Source organism: Saccoglossus kowalevskii, chromosome 4, assembly GCF_978046115.1.
Source record: "Saccoglossus kowalevskii chromosome 4, keSacKowa6.1, whole genome shotgun sequence".
NCBI lineage: Eukaryota > Metazoa > Hemichordata > Enteropneusta > Harrimaniidae > Saccoglossus > Saccoglossus kowalevskii.
This window is the reverse complement of record NC_140644.1, coordinates 28,686,212-28,710,737: the sequence shown is the minus strand read 5'-3', so window position 1 is coordinate 28,710,737 and position 24,526 is coordinate 28,686,212. Positions and strand designations below refer to the sequence as shown.

Here is a 24,526-nt window from a genome sequence, read left to right as displayed (position 1 = left end):
CATCGATCATTACGATGAAGACCACGCCGAATTTACCGAGACTGAGTCATATGAAGTCGAAATAATCGCCCGCTTCGCTCGACTTTCACTGTTTGTCGAAGAATTCCAGACTATTCGATTTCAACAACCAGTCATCCAACCACAGGGAGCCCAGAAACTATAATCAACTGTAATACGCAGTCTCTATGAGCGGGGTGGGGTGTGGTGGGGGGTTATCGGCTGGTATCTAGTGTAAGAAATAGTCCCCCCCCCCCCTGCTCATAAAGACTGCGTATTACAGTTTATTATAGTTCCTGGGCTCCCTGTGATCCAACAAGCACTCCTCGATCACAACATGACCGCCCTACAACCGGATCAACAAACCCACTACAAGTCAGTTCATCTTCCGCATTTAGAAATACAAGTGTACCCACTTTTCACGGCGATCTACTCACTTGGGCTGAATTCATTATTAATTTCAAAGCCGCTGTCCACAACGACCCTCATATATCCGATATCCAAAAGTTCACATACCTCAGAAACTACGTAGATGGTGAAGCCAAACGATTGATCAACGGATTTCCAACCACCGCCGAGAACTACAAACTCGCATTCGACTTGTTTCACGATTGATATGGTCAACCCCCGAGGAATCATCAATGCACATATGAACGGTAACAAGGACTGGACATTAGCCACGCTAAGTAAATGCTTGCTTCAAGAAATACGTGTTCTCAATGTCGGACATGAAAACTAATCTCAACCCGGACACGTACCCCTCATCAGTCGCCGCCGCGTTCATGGAGGTATTACCTCCGTGCTGCGTTCAACATGGTGACGCAGGCCATTCAAAACAACCGCCATGAAATATCCGCGTTTCACGGTTCGACTCAACACAGCCCTTCAAACCCAACAGCGACAACCACCAACCATGGATCAAATTCACCGCCTCCCACAAATCAACACTACAGTAAATCTGCAACTCGATCAGCGAAATCAAGATTTATTCCACGACTCTGCAGCTACTGTAAAAGCCGGTATTCGTCGAACGATTGCCAAACCGTAAGTACACGTGAATCCCGCTTGGCTGGCGAAGATGTATCAGGAAGCGTACACATTTGTTGGAAGTGAAAAAAATATTCAATGTAATGACAAAAATTGTAAAATGCTGCGGAATTTCTTTAAAATTTGTAAATAAAAATATACTAGCAATTTTCTATTAATGGTTTATTCAAGTGGGCAAAATTTAATGTACAGAAAGATTGCCCGTAGAGTTATCCCTACACTGAAAAGTAAGCAACCGACAGCCTGTATAAAAGGGGGGCTGTGATTGGCTGTTACTTACGCGAGATTTGAACGGGACTTACATAGGCGTCGGATCAGATGTATGTAAGGCGGAATTAAAAAAAATCACAAGATCAAAATCGAAGTAAAATAATAAAATAAAAAGCATTAATAACAAAAGTAATAAAAAAATAAAATAAGTTTATAGCTAAAATAATTAAAGCCTGTACACTACATCAGATTTTAATCAGATTGGGAAAACACAAATATTTTGTCGGTTTCAGCTACAGTGATATTGATTGGGATGACATAATGGAAAAAGGACCTCAGTATTTTGTTGCAGGATATATGCAAGGATAAGAGGATGTGAACAAAACACTGCATGGTCACCACCACCGTTGTCGTGTATGGCTTCAAGTTGACACCTGGCCACAAACAAGACTTAATTTTTAACTGGAAAAAAAACTAATGAAAAAACATAAGAGAACAGCAATGGAAATAGTATTTGTTAATTTTTTTGGGATATCTAACCCCCAAATAATACTAACTATATGACAATTTGAGACGAAATGTGCATATACGAGGGTCGATACTCTCAGCATAACGGGGACAATGTCGCCATCTTGTAGACCTATGTCAGATTTGTTCATTTCATGGACATATCTTCAATTCTTTAATCATGATACTTGTATGGTTTCTAACAAGTTGATAACAATTGCAATTGCCATAGCAACAGTCACATAAACCGCCATGGCTTTGATGTAGAACATTGTGCTAACAATAACCATGGCAAATCACTAATATATATCACCTTATAGAACATTATCAACTTTGTTTTGAGGAAGACACTTTACAAAAACAGTAGATCGATTTAAACCATAAGGTCACTTTTTTTTAGTACTGGGGTAAATCATTAACAACTCTGAAGGGAAGAAATACTGTGTAAATTATTTTTCACTTTCATGCATTTTTTTGAGATGCATGTTAACTATCGCTAATCCAATTCAATACAAGTGGGTATAAGGCTGGATAGAAATAATGCTGCACCTCATAAGGTTTTAGTGAAAATCCACTAAATCAATGAAATACTGTGGTCAGTTTGGTCATTAAGTCTTTTATATATTTGTTAATTTGCATATGACAAGACATGTATAGGAGTAATTGCGGTTTAGTTTATCTATGTAGGTGTCTGTATTTATGGATTTTATAAGTTTTCAGTGGAAATCTGTTACTTAAACAATAATGAACGGACCCGCCAACCCATAATGAGCGAAAGCCTACTTTGTGCGACATATATGTACGAGGCGTGACCCAAGTACATATTTGGAGCATAAAGTGTACTTGAGTCCATTATGGGTTATCGGGGAGTTCATTATTGTTATTATTTTGTAGTGTTGTCAATACCAGTGGATTTGCTGTGTTATGAAGTTGAAGTTAAAATGACAATTTGCTAACAAGTTATCTAACTACGGAAAGGAAAACACATGTGTCCATTTATATAACTGCATCTGCTGTTCACCTGGTGAATAAAATAGAAAATGAAATCGAACTTACACTACACAGTTACAACCACCAGAAACTACTTCAGAGTTTTATTTATTAATAAGCTATGGCTTGTAGAGCTTTTCTTTCGTGGATGTTTCCCGAATAAACTCTGCAATATAGAAAATTAATTCTGTATATGCGAATATATCACCTTTTTTAAACAATGTATGAGGGTTTTCTTGCCAAGTTTTACGTCAATAAAAACAAACCCACTTAGGCTCATCATCCGGGTATTTTTGGTGCACCCTCTAGTGGGAATCTGAGGAAAACTAATAACCCGAAAATTAGGAATTATAGGGCTATTGTTTTGTGTGTAACTACGTGTAGTGTACACTTATTTTTAGTCCCCGTTCGGACGCAGTCCGAAAACGAGGACTTATGTTTTGACCTCCGTGTGTTCGTCCGTGCGTGTATGCGTCTGTGTGTGCATTCGGACCTGTATCTTAGAAATGCCTGGACCAATCACAATCAAACTTCACACATACATCATACATGATATTATACATATGCACGTCAATTTGTTTTACGATCTGATTCAAGATGGCCGAATGGCGGCTATTTTTGTGCTAAAAATCATCATAATCAAGCATTTTTTGGCTGTTTACAGATGGATTTTGTTCAAAATTGGTATATACGTTAGACATTATAGGACCTTGATGCACATCATTTTGTTTCTCTGACTTGCTTTGACTGATTATGTTCAAATTTTAAATATTCATTATAGATCATGTCATAGTTATACAGATATATTTTTTTGATGATTCTATTAAAAATGGCTGAATGGTGGCCATTTTTGTGCTAAAAAATCATCAAAATTAAGCATTTCCCAGCTGTTTACAGATGGATTTTGTTCAAACCTTGTATATATACGTTGGACATTATAGGACCTTGATACATGTTATTTTGTTTAACTATCTGATTCAAGATGGCAGAATGGCAGCCATTTTGTGCTAAAAAATCATCAAATATCAAGTGTTTATGGCATTTATGGATGGATTTCGTTCAAACTTGGTACATATATATTAGACATTACGGGTGCCTGATGCAAATCATTTAATTTTCCAGATCAGATTCAAAATGGCTGTCTGGCGGCCATTTGGTTTTAATGAATGGGTTTCCAGACCCATATGTCTGATTTGTTTTGACTGATTATGTTCAAAGTTTTAATATTCATTATACATCATGTCATAGATATACGGATATATTGGTTTGGCGATCCTTTTCAAAGTGGCCAAATGGTGGCTATTTTTGTGCTAAAAAAATCCTCAACTATCAAGCATTTCTTGCATTTATGGATGGATTTTGTTCAAACTTATAACATACATTAGACATTCCAGGTTCCTGATGCACGTCATTTTGTTTTTGAATGCTGTTCCAGAGCAATATCTCTCAATATACAAATACAGATACAAATGTCGATCATTCTAATGTTAAAAATTCATATTCCTGACATGGTTATATTCCAGCTATATTACTATAAACAAAACTATATATCTTGAATTTGATAACTAACGGGGACTGTGCCATGCATAGCTTGTAATACCTAATTTCAAGCCAGGACAGACTGAGTTAAGAACAAATATCTGCTGTCACCTAACCCTGCACTGTTATTGAATTCGTCAAATGACTATGATTTGTACTGATTCCCACCTTCACCCAAATCCTAATCTGAGTGGATAAACGTGGATGACAGCTTCGTGTACTTCGGTAACACTAATGGTTATTTTGTGCATGTTACTGAAATAACCCAAATGGAATGTCATGAGTAGAACCTTCTCTCTTCTAAAACATGTTTGTATTTAAAATTAATTATGACAATGTATATTCATATTAAAAAAAAAACTTTGATAAATGAAATAATATTATGTAACAAAGGGCAAGCTCACCAGAAGTTAACTTTGATTGGTAAAAAGTGATATTTTCAACGTCTTGTTGAAAACCACAAGTCTGAATGCTTTAATATTATACATATATATATACTACATGTGGACCTCTCTCAGATTTGAATATATACGGATATATTATAGGACTTTGATACATGTTATTTTGTTTAACTATCTGATTCAAGATGGCAGAATGGCAGCCATTTTGTGCTAAAAAATCATCAAATATCAAGTGTTTATGGCATTTATGGATGGATTTCGTTCAAACTTGGTACATATATATTAGACATTACGGGTGCCTGATGCAAATCATTTAATTTTCCAGATCAGATTCAAAATGGCTGTCTGGCGGCCATTTGGTTTTAATGAATGGGTTTCCAGACCCATATGTCTGATTTGTTTTGACTGATTATGTTCAAAGTTTTAATATTCATTATACATCATGTCATAGATATACGGATATATTGGTTTGGCGATCCTTTTCAAAGTGGCCAAATGGTGGCTATTTTTGTGCTAAAAAAATCCTCAACTATCAAGCATTTCTTGCATTTATGGATGGATTTTGTTCAAACTTATAACATACATTAGACATTCCAGGTTCCTGATGCACGTCATTTTGTTTTTGAATGCTGTTCCAGAGCAATATCTCTCAATATACAAATACAGATACAAATGTCGATCATTCTAATGTTAAAAATTCATATTCCTGACATGGTTATATTCCAGCTATATTACTATAAACAAAACTATATATCTTGAATTTGATAACTAACGGGGACTGTGCCATGCATAGCTTGTAATACCTAATTTCAAGCCAGGACAGACTGAGTTAAGAACAAATATCTGCTGTCACCTAACCCTGCACTGTTATTGAATTCGTCAAATGATTATGATTTGTACTGATTCCCACCTTCACCCAAATCCTAATCTGAGTGGATAAACGTGGATGACAGCTTCGTGTACTTCGGTAACACTAATGGTTATTTTGTGCATGTTACTGAAATAACCCAAATGGAATGTCATGAGTAGAACCTTCTCTCTTCTAAAACATGTTTGTATTTAAAATTAATTATGACAATGTATATTCATATTAAAAAAAAAACTTTGATAAATGAAATAATATTATGTAACAAAGGGCAAGCTCACCAGAAGTTAACTTTGATTGGTAAAAAGTGATATTTTCAACGTCTTGTTGAAAACCACAAGTCTGAATGCTTTAATATTATACATATATATATACTACATGTGGACCTCTCTCAGATTTCTTCATTTTGTGAAGATTTTATCAACTCTCTAATTTTGATGAATATTTTTGTCTTTTTTGGTAAAAAGTGATATTTTTGACTTTGTTATAAAAACAATTTATCCAACTGCTTTACTTTTGTATATGTGTATTTGGAGACATCTAAAATTTGTTCAGAAAGTTTGTGAAATGTGCATTGCTAACACTCAGCTGAGATGCTGCTTGTTGTCCCTTATTGATGTGGTTAGGTGAATAACTTTTTAAACAGTGCTGGATATTGCAATATTACACAGCCTGAAAAGGTGTTACCAGCATTTCCTCGGAAACTCATTAGCAGGTATCAACGAAAATTTGCATGTTACATTATATTCAAATGACAAGCTTGCTGAGAGATTGAAAATCAACATCGTTCAACATGCATTTGATCAACTATTGCTCATTCATAAAAAATGTACGTAGCATGCTATTGAACTGTCTGTATTTGTACATCGTTTTGTATTGGTAAATGACAAACAATCAAGCATGTGCAATGCAAGGGTGCTAAAGTGTGATCTCCTTACAAGTTGTGTTTTGATAATTAAGAATGCCACGCTTGAAATCACAGTTAAATTAAGTTGTACCAATTCTACTTACAATCACATCATTAAATTTAACTAATTTGTGGTGGTAACTTCTCTAGTTTGGCAACAAATTTATTTATTTAGAATATCCATTGACCCCTCTGATTCCACCTGAGTGGAAAACATCAATATTGTGCTGTATTTGCTTGACACAATGTACATATTTTTTACTGATTTCCCCTATGAATTAATAATTTGCACTTGAGCCCTGCGTCTATATATGTGTTGTGGAAATAATGACATCTGTAGAAATATCAATAACCGCTTGTCAATAATAGTTGCAGAGACAGTTCTATGAGGGAAGCAATGCTGGTGATTTCACAATATCATTCTTGTGAGAGCTGGTTTCAAAATAAATTCACCATTGTAGCAGCTACTGTGCTCAATGATACATATGTTTGACAATGGGAGTCTTTGCTGTTAGTGTGTGTGTATGTGTGTCTGTTCCACTGATAACTTGATAACCAATTATCAGATTTCAATTGAACTTTGTACTATATAGATGCCTTAGATGCTTTGACCTAGTTTTTTAGTTAAACCGTGCATATTCATGACCTAATGTGCATACTATTACTCAATTTTAAACATTTTCATTCGTTGTACATGTACCATTCAACATATTTTAATAAAACATGGTACATAGTTGCTTTTGGATAATGTGAAGATCTGATTAGTTATTGGTCCATGTATATTAATGACCTAATTTGCATAGTAATTTGCCAATATTTAACATTCCCACCAATATCTCAACCACTCATCAGATTCTGTGAATAACAAAAACCTGTTTTTTTGTTCCTTGTATTAACAGTTGACTTCCTTAAAAATGATTCAAGCAAATCTTACAGAGAGCTGTGAAGCAAGTGTCGCACTTGTTCGGCTTTAGCGCCACCAACAATGAAACCAATGTTGCAATAGTGGGAGTGGTTCAAATCACGTTGTTTTGGCTTTATAAAATATTTGGTAGCAGCTTGTAAATCCATAACTGAGGCCAGCAATTTTGCAATGTCACACCATAGACTGCCAACTCTTTTACCATCTTTAATCAAAGCTATTGCATTTCTGTCATGAAAATTTGTCTTCTGTCGCTAAAGAAAAAAAATTCTTATTTCAAAACCACCAACTTGCTGAATGGTAGCTTTCACCATGATTGAAGAACATCCAGTCTGATAGGAAAGCAATGTTGATTTAACCTCTATGATGAAACACTAGTAGTGATATCATTCTTAGCCAATCAGTAAAGGAGATGCTTCAAGCTCAAAGATGATTGACAGACGGTAAACAAAAGCATCGTGTGCCATTGTAGCAGATTCGTTTGCTGCGAGCCTATTTTTCTTGTCTCTTCATTCTGATTAGACATGAATTAAAAGTCCTAGCTAACTCCAAATTGTGTGCGACGATATTGACAAACTTCAGGACGAAGCTATAGGGATTTTGTTCGAATTTTACGAAGATGACAATGAACATACAAATACAGATCTGAGAAGTTTTTTCAAACAACTATTCACTTTCGTAATTTTTACTGTGTAATTTATTATTGATCTTGTATGACTGATCCAGTATTTATCAAAACTGGAAATAATTGTATGCAGTTTAACCCCTGATATTTTAGTTCATTTTGAGTTCACGCATATTGGGCGTGTTTTTCGGCGAGGAAATCCTAATTCAAATAATTCCTCACTGTCAACTTTTGACTCCCGTGTGCGAAGCACAAAAGGGAGTCTTTGCAGCTACCCTGTCTGTATGCCTGTATGTATGTATGTCACTTTTTTTGTTCCACCGTTATCTCAAGAACCACTAATCAAATTTTGATGAAACTTGGTACATAGATGCTCTGTAATAATGCGCATAGTTGATTAGGTTTTGGTGAAAATCTATGATTATTAATTACCTAATTTGCATAATAATTAGCTGATTTTTAGCTGTTCCATGACTGTTCCACTGATATCTGAAGAACCGCTCATTGGATTTTGATGAAACTTGGCACATGGATGCTCTGAACTAATACGCATATTTGATTAGTTTTGGGTAAAAATCCATGAATATTAATAACCTAATTTACATAATGATTAATCAATTTTCGGCTTTTCCACTGATATCTCAAGTACTAATCATAACATTTCAATAAAACTTGGTACATAGATGACATATGACACTTCACAGACCTGATAGTTTTTAGAGTACATATTAATTACCTAATTTGCATAATTAATTAATTTTCAGCTTTTGAGATTTCAAGCAATAATGATCACATTTCAATGAAACCTGGTACATAGTTACTTGGGGACTGTTCAGAGACCTAATTAGTTTTGGGGTAAATATTAATTACCTTATTAGCATAATTAGTTAATTTTCAGCTTTTCACTTGATATCTCAAGTACTAATCATCACATTTCAATGAGACTTGCAACACAGATCTTCTAGGACTATGCAGAGACCTGATTAATTTTGGGGTAAATAATTGTGCATATTAATTACCTAATTTCATAATTAGTTAATTTTTTGCTGTTCCATGGCTGTTGCACTGATGTCTAAAGAACTACTCATTGGATTATAATGACACTTTTAAAGAGTACTCATCATCATATTTCAATGAATCTAGGACTATACACCATAATAGTTTTTGGTGAATATTTATACTTCTTAATCACCTAATTAACATAATTAATTAATTAACACTTGTATCTCAAGTACTGATCATCACATTTGGATAAAATTTGGTACATAAATGCTCTAGAACAATAGGCAGCCTGATTAATTTTGTTCATATTAATTCACTAATTAGCATAATAATTACTATTTTTTGGTTCTAATCACATTTCAATGAAACTTGGTACATAGATATTATATTACGCAAATCTTATTACTTTTACATTGTGCAGACCTTATTAGTTTACACTTAAATCTGTTCATATTAGTTACCTTATTTGCATAAGCTTTTCCATCAATATCTCAAGTTCTCCAATACTCTCAGCACACGGGAGTTCTTTCTAAGCTTTCTTTGATTATTATTTCTGGTTTATTTGTCATATTACCAGGTATTAGCAATAAATTATTTTTGTTATACTTCTAATGTTGCATATTTTTGTTTTATTTCCCTTGCATGTTTTCATTTGCCATTCTATTCCCTGCCACAGTACAATCTGCGTGTTGTTAATTTTGATGAATTTTCATTTTTTTTGCGGGGGATGTCTGGGCATACACCCACCCCTATTTTTTGGCCATTTTCCATGTTCAGGACCGTGGGCGTTTGCTTACCTGGTTAAATATGGTTATTATCTTGTTTGCATAAATTAACCAATTTGTAGATGCTCCACAGATAACTTGAGTACCACTCATCAAATTTTAATGAAACATAGGTGCTTTAGGGTTGAATTCACGTATATTAATTACCTATTATTAGATTGCGTTGGTTGCGTGTTTATACATGTAAAAAAATCCTGCATGCATAAATCTAAATATTTTCCACAGTAGAAAATAAAATTACGGTAAAACATATTTCACACAGTGGAAAAACAATTACAGCAAATTCATCATGAAAAAAAATAGCACAAAACTAAATGAAGGAGCAAAATATTTTGCACAGTTTATCTGCTATCAACCTACAGAGTATCTAATGGTCCACCCCTAAATGCATATAATGTTACAGTGTAGTTTGATATAGAAAGTATTTAATTTTTTAAATACAGGGACTACATACATGTGTTGATATCAATGTTGGCTACTTATGTAAGCAATATTTGGTATTTTCACTCACACGAAAACCAAAGCTGGTCTAAACTGATCTTATCATTTGACTGATTTTGCTACAGTGTAACCATGTGCATGTATGTGTTTGCATGTCTGCTGTACTGACATACCAATAATTACAGATCAGTTTTTAATAAAATTAAATACATAGATGCTTGGAATAATGCAGCGATCTGATTCATTTTATTTTAAATTGGTGCATATAATTAAATAACATGCATAATAATTTTCTTTTCAATGGTATCTCCAATAAATTTAATGATAGCTCTAGAATGTTCTACATATGTAAGTAGGTTAGCGTTGAAAACAGTGCATGTTAATTACCTAGTTTACATAAATTAGAAAATTTTTCAGGAACCACAGTTCACCACAAATAGATTCATACATCTTCGGCAAAGGAAAAGGGCTTGATTACTTAAGGTTGAAATGTTTTCATATTTAATTATCGAATTTGCATAGATTTTTAGATAAAATATTTGCAAGAAACTTGGCTTTGTGGTGATTCATAGATTTGATTAGTTTAGATTAAAACTGCACATCATACCCTACTTCAGGCAAATTTTTGATAGAACCACTTCTTAGATTCAAATTTCACTTGATGCATACATGTACATAGTTTTGTTTAAACCACTGACTGCAAATAGCAATCAAGCTTATTAGTCCCTGTTTCAAACTTTGTTATATAATTTGGTCTCCGTCTGTCCAGCTGTCTGGAGTCATATTTTAGAACCCTTTGGACCAAATCTGTTCATTCTTTGCATGTGGCTAGTATTTTATCTGGAACATATGCACATGTAGTGGTTTAATGATTGAATCCAAGATATCTGATTGGCAGCCATTTGTTTTTTTGAAATTGTAGTATCTTATGCCTGCTTAATCAGTTTTTATTCAAATTTGGTACATACATTATACATGTAAGGATACATGTCTATAACAATTTGTTCTGCGGTAGGATCAAAGAATGGAAACCATCTTGTTTTTTGGAAATGGACGTGGTTTGCCATTTTCACTCAAATTTGTTATAAACATAAATTTTTGGTTATATATATGTCCATGACAATTTGTTTTACAATTGGATCAGAGATTGCAGACAGTCAGTCATCTTGCTTTTTGACCATACTACTATATCTCCAAGGCTTAGGAACCATTTTCATTCATATTTGGTAAATACATCATACATATTGGAATACATGTCCATGTCAGTTTGTTTCACTATCAGATGAAAGATGTTCCACTGTCAGCCATCTTGCTTTTTGTCCATACTACTATATCACCAAGGCTAAGTAACCATTTTCATTCATATTTAGCACATACTTCATACATATTGGAATACATGTCCATGTCAGTTTGTGTCAAAATTGGATCAGAAATGGTTGAATGCCTACAGTCTTGCTTTTCGACCAAACTACTATATTTCTGTACATGAGCCTGTACAAGTAAAATTCAGTTTTGATACAAAAAATGCATGAATAGTATATCCATTTTAATTTCCGACCATATATGTCAATTTCTATATTTCTAATGTTTTGCAGATCTACCGAGTATCCTCAGTGGTAAATATCTTGGAGTATTCGACCCTCTGGAAACAGTATTTACTTATGACCAATTCAAGAAAAAGCATTATCACAAGAAACCTGGTAAGAAATGGAAATTGAAAGGAGAGTTGTTATCAAAAGACCATACTCCATACAGCAACCAGTTTGAACCATATTTGGGAATCTTTGGTTGTGATGAAGCCTCTTTTCAAAAAGGGAAGTTTAATGGCACAATATTTCGGTTTCCTCTGCGTAAAACTGAATCACAACTGAGTGGAAACATTATCTCTAAAGATCGCATCATGGGCCCTGATGGATGGATTACATCATTTAGAACTGATGTTGATTTGACATTGCTGTTTTTGAAGAAAATAGAATCAATATCCGTTTATGAGCGCAGTGGACAGAATACAGAATCAACCCTACTTTACAGTGCCTCAATAGTGAATTCAGTTATTGATCATGTACGAATCCAGAAGTCTAAATTTCTAGAGCAGTTAAAACAAAATAAAGAAGCTCAACCTCTCTCTATAGATGTTGAAATCAAGCTTATGCAGCAGTTCAAGGAAGAAGTGAAACGTTGGGTGGTTGTTCACCAGATCCCAAAGTCTGGATTGTCAAATGAATTTCGGTGTCTTGCAGATGACGATGAGATTCAGTTGCTTCCCTGGGTTGGGGTTGCTGTGCAGATAAGCAAGACGAAAAATGAACAGAGTGATGGAAGGATATTTTGCTTCTTACCACTACCACCAAGCCAGACTACAGGTCTCCCAGTTCACATACATGGATATTTTGGACTTGGAGATAACAGACGAAGTATAAAATGGCCAGATATGGAATCACAACAAGACAAAACAGCAAGGTGGAACAAACTGTTGACATCAGAAGCTATTCCTGAAGTGTATGTGAAGTTAATTACATCATTAATATGCGAGTATAAACTGGAGCCAAAATGTGTTTATGCAGCATGGCCAGATCCTTGTAAATTAACTACAGAAAACTGGAAATTGCTGCTGGAGAAATTGCTAAAGCAGCTACTGGAAAATGATGTATTTTACACAGAAGCTTACTATGGATCTTGGATTGGACTTAAGAAAGCTATATTTAACATCCCTCAAAGGAATATATCCTGTACAGTGCAACAAGACATCGTGAACATGTTATTAGAGCATGAACAACCAATTGTCACTCTTCCAATGCATATCCTAGAGTGGTTAAAGGCATCAAATATTTTGCTCACTAAAGTCACACCATCTAGTGTTAGGTGCTTTTTAAAGTCAATATGGCATCAACATTTTGAACGACGGACCAAACTGAATATACTGGAATATATTTTAGCTGATGCACAATACAGTGATCTTAATGGTCTTCATCTGCTACCATTAGCCAATGGGACATTTACATCATTTAGCTGTGTAGGTGACTCTAGAAAAGTTTTCATTGCTACTACAATTTGCCCTCAGTATTTATTGCCTAATATGAACAACAGATTCCTGGATGGAAGTTTGCCACAACTGCTCAAATCAAAATTGGAAGATGCTTCTGAGTATACACAACTAAGTATTCTGAATCCAGAGATTGTCGTTCAGAACCTGCGATCTGCTCTACCCTCTAAATGGACTGAAGGTTCTGAAAGTACAGTAATGTGGAGTCAGGATGGTGATGATCAATGTCCTCCACCTGAATGGTTGTCTCAATTTTGGAACTGGTTTAGATGCAAGATACAGCTTTCTATAACAGTTCTAGAAGGGTTGCCGTTAATCCCATTGAATAATTCTAGTTGTACCATTGAATTACTTAAACTGGAATCGGGTCCTAAGGCAATATTTAATAGAACATCACTGTCAACACTCTCAGAAGATATAGTCAACGTTGTTGAGCATTGTGGTGGTTTTGTAATAAAAGAACAACTTTATTATCCACAAGATTCTTCATTCAACAAATATATTGCTTCACCTGATGCTACTGGTGTTTTGGTAGTCCTGGAGAACATTGGTATTGATGTGGTTGAACAGAAACTAAAGAACAATCCTATTTTAGCTAGACCATTGTGCACATTTTTGTCCATACTTAATATTCATAGCTATGATGAACACTTCCTGACTCTGAGACAATTATCTATTTTTGGAACAATACTATGTGATACCTGCGTTTCTGTAAGCCGTTGTTCTTTGATAGCACCCAATGAATATAAAGATATCCCTTGTAACAAGATCAAGAAGCAGATGATTGAAAGTGATGATGTGAATACTCTTAACCTAGCAAAGGCTCTTGGGGCAAATCAATTGGAATTTGCTGAATATATAGAAAACCACATTCTACATGAGTTTGATAATGGTTATTTTTCTAACCGGGAAGTCTTGAAGATTATGGAATGGGTACTATGTCGTTCCCAGTATGATGATATTGTGAAGAAATATAGATGTATACAGACTCGTGGTGGGCAGTTGTCTAAACCATGTGAAATCATTGATCCAGACAACTCTCTACTGAGAATGCTTCTTGGAGAATCAGGACTGCCGGTTGACACTTACGTTCAACCCAAATTCATTAAACTCATTAGAAGAGTTGGTCTCATGGAAGAATCCAATGTGAGTCCTGATATGATATACAACATAGCAATGAACCTTGACTGTCAGAGACGTAAGTGTACACCAGATATGATGCAGAAAGCACATTGTTTGCTGGAATATGTGAGTAAATATCCAGAGAAGCTTAACAAACACACAACTGACAGATGCAGTGCCAAGCTACTGTTTAATAGGTTAACAACTTTAGCGTGGCTTCCCTGTGATGTTAACAGACCAAAATGTTACCCAGAATGGCTTCCATGGTTTGCTGATGATGAACAAAACAGCCAATGCCTCTTTACTCCTACAGAGGTTACATCTCATGAGCATTGTAAACAAGTTGGTGGTGTCATGCCTATCATACCTGTACAGTATCTGAATAATTCCCTATATTCCACATTTCAATGGCAGACTTTGGATGGTGAGGCATCTATTGACCATGTGCAGAAAGTAGTAATGCAGATGAAGCTCATAGTTGATTCAGCAGAGGAAGTCGTGCAAAATATGCTAAAACCCCTGGAAGATATGATTTTTGAAATTTACAGCTTTCTTTCCAAGTCCAACATTGAGTGGGTGAGACACTGGATAAATGTCAAAGGAGGCAAAACACTGAAATGGATCTGGCATGGAAGAGGCTTCACAAGTGCAAATAATGTAGCTTTTACTTCAAACTTGCATATCAACCTTCAACCTTACCTGTTTACATTGCCACTGACATTAGCTGAAGAACATTCACAGTTGTTCAAGAAAATGTACATCCCTAAAGAGTTTAATCCAGGAGCACTTGCTGATGTTTTGCATAGCATTAAGAAGAAACATTGTAGGACTGACTCTTCAAAGGATGTAGAATCTGACTTGAAGCTGTCATGCGAAATAATACATCTACTGTGCAAGGATAGTAACTTGAATGATGATATTCAGAAATTGATTCTTGTACCTGCAAAGATGCATGATATGTCAAAGTTAAAGTTGGTTGAAGTAAATGTATGTCTTTACTGTGATAGAGAGTTTCTTTCTGATGACCTGAAGGACAACTCATATTATATTGTACATGATGACATACCAAATGCAACAGCTCGTAAATTAGGAATGCAGCCTTTGAGTAACCATGTGGCTCCAACTGATAATCTAGGATATGACTTGGCTGGTCCTCATGAAAGTGTCATAAATGCCATAAAGAGGAATTTAGAAATGTACAAAGAAGGTGTTGACATCTTCAAGGAACTCATTCAAAATGCTGATGATGCAGGAGCTAGTGAAATTAGGTTTCTCATAGACCACAGACAAAATACTGATGTGCAATTGAAGCTCCTAGACCCTGGTATGAAACACTGTCATGGTCCTGCACTTTGGTCATACAATGATGCCATGTTCTCAAGTGAAGACATAAGAAACATTTGTGATATAGCTGCAGCATCAAAGAAAGACAAACTTGACAAGATAGGACGTTTCGGTCTTGGATTTACTTCAGTATACCATGTTACAGACGTTCCAAGTGTTGTCAGTGGGTCGCATATCATGATTTTTGATCCAAGGATGACTCATCTCAAATCTCGTATTCACAACCCTTCCCAGCCTGGCATTAAGTTGAACCTCCATGAAGAATCTCATCGACAGACCCTCAGTGTATGTGTAGATCAGTTTCAACCTTATCATGAAATATTTGGGTGTAATATTTCTGAAGATTTTAAATTTAATGGTACCCTTTTTCGACTTCCTCTCAGAAATCATTATCAAGCAAGTGACCAAATGGAAAACTGTATCACTGATAAGGTTTATCTGGACAAACACAAACTTCAGCAATTGATTGTGCAACTTAGAGATTCAGCACCATCTCTTCTCGTGTTTACCCAGAGTGTGAAGGAAATGAGCATATGGGAATTGAAAACTGAAGGGAAAACAGGTGCAGATGCTGTGAAAATGTTAACCATTAAAGTCAACTTAATACAACAGCTACCGAGACAAATCACCAGTGTTACTGAATGTCCACCAACAAACAAGATTGAACAGCTAAAAAATCAATCAAACATCCTGAAAGCCACTTCAAAATGGTTGATCAATGTAAATGGTAAACCACCAGATTCAACTAGTTTAATAGAAGTTGTATTTGAGTCTAAGTGTTTAAAAGATTGGAAGACAAAAAATGAAATGTGGCTTGTTAGTGCCTGTGCTAGTAGTGGAGCCGCTTTTGAAGCAGCCCAAACTGATGATGGTAGGAAACAGGGAGTTCTTCCTTGTGGTGGAGTAGCAGCTAAGTTAAAATCAGAGGTAAATGGACTAAATCCTTCCCCAGTAGTAGGACAGTTATACTCATTTCTTCCTGTAGCTGTTCAGACAGGTTTACCAATCCACCTCAACGCACCATTTGCATTACAGCCGAACAGAAGACACATATGGAGCAAATCCTCTGTTTCAGGGAAAAATACAGAATTTGAAGGAGAATGGAATTTGTGTCTCATGATTGATGTTCTGAAAAAAGCTTTCATAAATCTTTTAATTGACATGATTCAACTTCGAATGGAAGGAACAGTTGGGAAGCATGACTTTCATACTCTGTGGCCAAACCTAGAATCAACTGAGACTGACTTCCACCCTTTTGTAAAAGCTTTCTATGAAGGGATGAGTGGAAATCAGAACAGTGAGCCACCTCGAATAATTTACAATGAATCTCAATGGGTAACACTGAATGATTGTTTATTCCTCGGAACTGATTTGCAGCAAGAAACAACTATTGCTGAACATGCAATGATTCTCCTGAATGAATATTGCAAACCAAAGAAAGTTATTCAACTAAATAAAGCCGTAGAATATTGTATCATAAGACAAGTCAACCAGGAAAATGTGTACAACATTACACGTTTCTATAAGGATGTATTCTTCAAATATACAGAAGATATTTCCCTGGAAATCAGAAATTCAATGCTGCTGTATTTGCTAGATATTCGTATTGGTGCTCAGAAAGATATTAGTTTTGATGTGAATTTGAAGAAGGCACCATGTTTTCCGGTCTCTCCTGATGGCTTCTCCATTGATGTTCCCCAGAATCTTGTGCATCCAGAATCTTTAGTAGGCAAACTGTTTGATGATTCAGATGGTAGATTCCCCCATGGTGCTGGTTTCCTATCCAAAGAAAGACTGTTTTCACTCATTGACCTTGGAATGGCTACAGATGAACTATCATGGGAAGATTTGTGTGGGAGAGCAGAATCTGTGATGGATGTCTTTAAAAGCTATGGGTTTTTTGCTGCTGTTTCTCGCACCAAAATCATATTTAAAGTGATGAATAATTTGCTGAAACAAGGAAAAATGCCACATTTAAATGATATTAAACGATTGACTAGAACGTCCTTTCTGCCAGTAATGACAAAACCAAATGATTATCCTTGTGAATGGTTTGGTGAGAATAAGCTGTCGAATGGAGATAACTTGTATAGGAAAGAATGTTTGTACTATCTTGGCTCTGTTGCACAAATACTTGACGAATGCTGTATAGACAGTGCTGACGTAAGTCAAGAAATAATGCAAATCCTAGGTGTTAGGAGCAAGGCCCTAGTTGATGATGTTCTCATACAGTTGCAGCATGTATCAATGTTTCCAAAAGCCAAGAAAACAATGTTAATGTGTTCTGAGATATACCAGTACTTACAAACAGTGTTATGTGAAGAGGTGGCAACTGATGATGGAGATACTATAGTACAGATTACTACTGGTTATGAAAGGAAAGTAGAGAAACTTAAAAGCATGAAGGTTTTCCTAGTTGATGAAATGTTTGTTGGCGCTGATCAGTTAGCATTTACGTGGATGGAGATGACTGCACCTTATTTGTATAAGGTCCCTAACGATCTTGTGAAGTATAAAAAGCTTCTGCAAGTTTGTGGTGTTAGAAAATCATTCTCCATTGGTGATTATCTAGATGTACTGATGAAGCTAAAAGAGAAAAATGGTGCAGAACCTCTTGATGAACATGAACTACGAATTGCTTTACTAATATTAAAAAGAATTGACTTTTCGGATAACATTGTGTATGCTCCTGACACAGATCGAATTCTAAGAGATATCAAGGAGCTGACCTATGATGATGCGCCATGGTTATTTAATAAAGCTCAGTTTACCTATGCTCACCACGAAATCAACTGGAAGCAGGCTGATAGGCTTGGTATCATTGCAGCAAGAAAGAAGAGGGCAAAAGAGTTCACATTGCCACTTGGATGTGCTCAGCGATTTGGTCAGAAAGAAAAGCTCACAAATCGTCTGAAGGATATCTTAAAAGCATATCCTGGTGAGTCAGAAATCTTTAAAGAACTTCTACAAAATGCAGATGATGCCAAGGCTACTGAACTTCACATCATATATGACCCACGTTCACATTCCACTGACAAAATTGTCAGTGAATCATGGAAACCTATTCAACAGAGTCCTGCAATATGTGTATATAATAACCAAATATTCAGTGATGATGACATAGCTGGAGTTCAACAAGTTGGAATTGGTGCTAAATCAGCAGATGCACATACAACAGGCCAGTATGGAATCGGTTTTAATTCAGTATACCATCTCACTGACTGCCCTTCATTTCTCTCTGATGATCACCAGCTGGGTGTATTTGACCCACATCTTAAATATGTGCCAGATGCCACGCATGACTATCCTGGTATTCTTTACAAACCTGTTAATATCTTGAAAGAAAACTTTGGTGACATGCTCAGTGGTTTCCTTGGTGAATATTTCTCTCTTAAAGGAGGTACTATGTTTCGGTTGCCGCTCAGACAGAATGCTTATTCTTCCAAAATCTCAAGCAAAACCTATTCTGATAAAGATATCAGGCACATGTTAAATAGGTTTGAAAATGAGGCATGTGACTGTCTTTTATTTCTCAACAATGTGGAAGTCGTAACCCTCTCAGAGATACTTAATACTGGCGAAATGAAACAACTATATAAGGCTGAAGCAAAGTTATTTGGTGAAAACAGACTCAGAAGAGAAGACATTGCAACTCACATGTTGAATCATAAGAAAATGTGCGTCACTGATATTCCACAAAAGCTGGTGGACTACAATTTACAGATATGTGATTCCAAGAACAGGACAGAAAAATGGCTTGTAGTGCAACAGTTTGGCTTCTACAACACTCCTGATGTTGAGTTCTCAGATGAAGAGCTTGGTAAGCTACTTCCCCGTGTTGGTGTAGCTGCCTTGGTTGATGGCCACAAAGGAGAAGAGAAGAATTACACTCACTCACCTAAAACTGAAATGAAAAAAAGATTCAATGCATATTGCTTCCTTCCACTACCAATAGCAACTGATTTACCTGTACATGTTAATGGTCATTTTGCTCTTGATAGATCTCGTCGGTACATATGGAGTGATGCTGGGACACACCAGACTGTCAGAAGCATATGGAATAAGACACTAGTTGAATCTGCTCTGGCACATGCATATGCTTCTCTGATAATGCTGGCAGGTCATAAATATCTAACTGCAAATAAACAAGAAAAGTTAGAATGGTATCATAACCTCTTCCCATCTTATTCATCACAAAATAAGACTGAAGCTGGTGTAGCCTGGTCTAGTAAGGGAATATGGAGTTATCTCTCTGCCAGGACGCTACAAATAATGTCCACGGATGGAATGCATGTTTTACCTTTAGTTAGACAAAGAGACGGTTGTGCTGAACTGACATGGCATGAACCAGTAAATGAAGATGATCAAGTATATTTTAACTGCTTGGTCGAGAAAAATGATGCTGATTTACGAATATTCCTTTTAAAGTCTGGTTTTAAGCTTATAAGCTCAACAATAAAGATATATAATGCATTCATTAATGCAGAAGTTGCTGTCAAACAAGTGAGTCCGGAAGCTGTTATTGCATTTATGTGCCCTGAAAAATGTCATATTGGTAGGCTGCCTTGCAGTATATCACAGACAACATACGGTAATGTTAATACCTTCAAGAGTGTATTAGAGTACATCTTAAATGTAATGGAACATCCAAACGATCTCACTGGTTTACCTGTATTACTTCGTGAAGATAATTCAGTTGATGTGTTTCATCCAAATAAACTACATTTCCTGTCACATTATGCTGGTCTGTTGCCTTCTATAAAGAGCAAATTTGTCTCAAGAGATGTACTCAACTTACTGGAAACATTTCAAAAAAAGAATGATGATGATTCTACAACATTAGTTTGGAAGGATTTTACTCCACAAGATCTTCATCGTTATATTGGCACTGTGTTTCCAGTTAAATGGTGTGATGTTGGCCTACATTTGAATTTGGATGTTAAATGTAACACCGGAAGTATACTGGCACGAATGGTATTACTCTGGAACTACCTTTGCTCAAGGAAGGAGGAAAATGTTCTTGATTCTTTACTACGTTGGCCTATTATTCCAACCACAAATGGAATGTTTATATCCCCATCCCAAGGGAAGACTGTCCTTAGTTTACTTGAATATAAGGACAGTTTTGGTTTGCAAAGAAAAGTAATTGATTTTCTGAGGAAAGTTGGTTGCCTAGAGATTAAATTTGATCTAGTGTCAGAAAACATCACTACACATATGAAAACTTTGCTAAAGCCATATGTTGCTTCTCCAAGTGAATGCCAAGACATTTTGACATTATTTGAATATATGATGAACATGGACCTAATTAAATTTCATAATGTATCCAAAGAGGATTCTTCTATAATGTTGCAATATTTTCAAGAAGATGTACAAAGCTATGATCATAATTCCCTCACTACATTGAAGAAGTTGCCTTTTTATGAGAAGACAGATGGACATCTTTCCAGCTTAGATGCATATCAAAAGTATCACCTTCTGTCAGTTAGATTTCCAGAAGCAGAGCAAGATAAATGGACATATCACTGTCGTTGTATATTCCTCAAGCCGAGTCATCATTTACAGTTACTTCAACAAACTCTTGGAGCAACTGCCATTACAGCTGTTGATGTCTACTTAAAATACATTATACCTAACTTCAACCTTCTAACTGTGGAATGTCGTTTGACACATATAACTTACCTACGTAACACAATTAACTGGGCATCTACTGAACGAACTATTAAGCAACTCATTTCAGCACTTTCCAAGGTAAAGTTCATCAAAGCTGCAGATGGTTCCATGCAGAGTGCAGACTACTTCTTTGATGGGCTGAATGAAGTTTTCAAAGTAATGGTAGAAAAAAGAAGACTTCTGCCTGATCTGTTCATTGCATATGAATGGAGAGACTTCCTTGTTAAATTGGGATTTAATGTTACAGTTACGCCTGACCTGTTTTTAGAATATGCAAACGAGGTTGCCTCTGAAGCAGTTCGATTAAGAAGTTGTGACATGAAAGTGGTACTAGAGAAATCACAAATGTTAGCCAAGGAGCTTTCTGTTAATGAGTCACTTCACTATCCCACATTTCTAAAAGAAGTTTCTACAATTAAATTTATTCCATCTGTTCCAATACGTGAAGACCTTCTTGAAATATATCCACTACTCTCTGGAAGTTCAACTGACTCTACAATGTTCATATGTCTTAGAGGGAATGTTTCATCACTTCATGTGAAACTTAGTTGGTCCAATTCATCGCTTTTACCTGACTGGGCAATTCCTAAAAAAAGTTCACACATTCCCAGAAGCAATGAAGTTATTAATCTGCATGAATGCCTTGGAATTCTAGATAAACCATCGGTTGATACAGTCATAAGCCATTGTCAGAATGTATGTCATCATTTGGCTGGAAAAAATTCGGCCGAAAAACAACATACCATTCCCAAGATTCGTAAATTGTTGGCTGAGGTATTGGAAGATGTGTATGACTTCCTGAGAGATTACCAAAATAAATCACATTTGATGTCCAGACTGCATAACACTCCACTTGTGCTTGTCGATCAACAAAAAGTACTGGTGTGTGCTAACCAACTTGCATATAAGTTTGATCATTTAAAAGAAGATGACCTACATCCTTACATGTATGTACCTCCACGTTCCTTGGGATCATATGAACATTTCCTGAAGCGTTTAGGAGCAGAAGAAAGTGCAACATTCAGACAATATTCAAATGTATTGTCACAGATTCACAGTGAATGTGAAAATGAAATCATGGGACCAAATGAATTGGGAAAAGCAAAGAAAGCTACCAAAGGATTATTTTATTACTTAGCTGAAGACAATAAAAGGCAGTGTAATGTTTATAACAAGCTTTACCTGCCAAGTATAACAGAGAAAATGAAACTGTCAACAGATCTGTTTTATGGCAAAGACGACTTACTGAAACGCATAAACCCTGTGCAGTATGAATTTGCACTACAGTTACATGAATGTGATTGCCCTGAAGACATGGAATTTGATCTTTTACCTGAAAATCTTCGCCCAAAAAACATCAGTAATTTTGTTGTGGCCAAAGTAGACCCACAGTGTGAATGCTGTATTGCTGGGAAAACGTGTCTATTAAAAGAGTATATAGAAGACAGAATGAAAAGCCCTGAATTTGCTCAGTGTATTATACGTCTTGTACGCCATCAACACAAAAAAATGATAGATGAAAATATTGAAAGTAAGATAACAATGTTGAAGACGAAGATTAAAGTATGCTGTGTGACTGAACTGAGAACCAAGTTGTTTAACCAGAAGCAGAATACTTACATAGAAATGAGCGAGCAACATGTAAAGTTATTCTTGGATGATGAGCAAATGCTTTATATCAGCCATTCTGATGAGTTTCCCGCCAATCCTACACTGTTGTGTCTCTTGGCAGGAACAGTCAACAGAATAATATCATATCAAATTCGAGACACAAGGATAATTACAGCGCTTCTAGCAAGCAAGATTGAAAATTTTCATGATTTGATAACTAATTTTGATATTCCTGAACTTCAGACGCAGAGGAAAGCAATCCAAGAGAACAAACATGCACCAGGTAAAAGTGTACCATTGGATATACACCATCTTCTTGATGACGACCCAATTAACATTTTCCGCAAGGGAGAAATTGTGGCATTAAAGAGACTTATAGATGATGGGGAAGACACAGACATCTGTGATTATATATATGCAGAGATTAGAGAAGTGATTAGCAATGATGCAGATAATGAATTAGGCCTTGCAACTAAGTATAACATTTATGATGGTTCTCAAGAAACTGTTGTTAGTGGCAATGACTTGTACAAATTTCTACGACCAACTCCACCTACAGGTCAAGCCAGTTTGCCAGATACTCGTTCTCTTACTGTACAGCTAGAAGAAGCAAAAAATATCATTGAAAAGACGTTATATGAAGCTTCCAAAATGCCAAAAGAAGAATGTAACAAGATTGTTAGAAGATTGTATAAAAAATGGCATCCTGACAAAAACCCAAATAATTCTGCTGTAGCTACCGCAGCATTTCAATATCTCCGTCAACAACTAGATATAATGGAAGGTGGTGGCATAACTGGAGAAAACTATAGAAGACAGTATGATAGATGGAATGCAGAGGCACGAAATCAAAGATCACAGAGTGAACGATATTACAGAGAATATGGTCGTCATTATCAATCAGGTCGTTTTTCAAAGTCAAACATTCCACCATCATTCAACAGAAGTACCCCTATGCCAAGAGAAGCAAGGGTTTGGTTCAAGCAAGCTAAGTGTGATTTACAGGATGCTTCTGCTCGTCTGGAATCTATAAATCCATCTGCTGAGTGGGTTTGTTTTCAAGTACACCAAGCTGCAGAGAAAGCTTTAAAAGCTGCCAAATTTGCTACAGATGGTGACCCAATGCTTAACTGCACAAATCTTAGAAGTCTAATGCATGCAGTACAGTTTCACCCTGACTGTCCTCCAGGTGTAGAAGAAGATGTTGCAGAGCTAGTTCGAAACCACTGTGACTTTAATGACACTCGATATCCACAAAGACTTGAGACACCAAATGAGCGATACAAAATAAGAGAAGCTAAGGATGCAGTGAAATGTGCACAGAGATTATTGGACAAATTGAAGCAGTTTATTGGAATACAACGCTTCTAAACTTTACCAGACATTACAAGGTTTGTTACTTTGTAATATTTTACAGAATATGGTGTGGTATTGTTACTCTATTGTAATATCAAGTCAGAATGTCAAGAAGTATATCGTGACATGTCCAACATTG

The 24,526-nt window shown here is 36.0% G+C and overlaps 1 protein-coding gene across 1 annotated transcript in view; it reads left to right on the top strand.

The window, feature by feature from the left end:
- Positions 1-24,526, top strand: part of LOC100372627 (sacsin-like) — a 31,542-nt gene that overhangs the window by 5,539 nt on the left and 1,477 nt on the right. The window contains exon 4 of the mRNA XM_085498375.1: positions 11,834-24,422. Coding sequence (XP_085354501.1) covers positions 11,834-24,402 — 12,569 coding nt within the window. The 3' untranslated portion in view covers positions 24,403-24,422. The remainder of the gene's footprint in view (positions 1-11,833; positions 24,423-24,526) is intronic.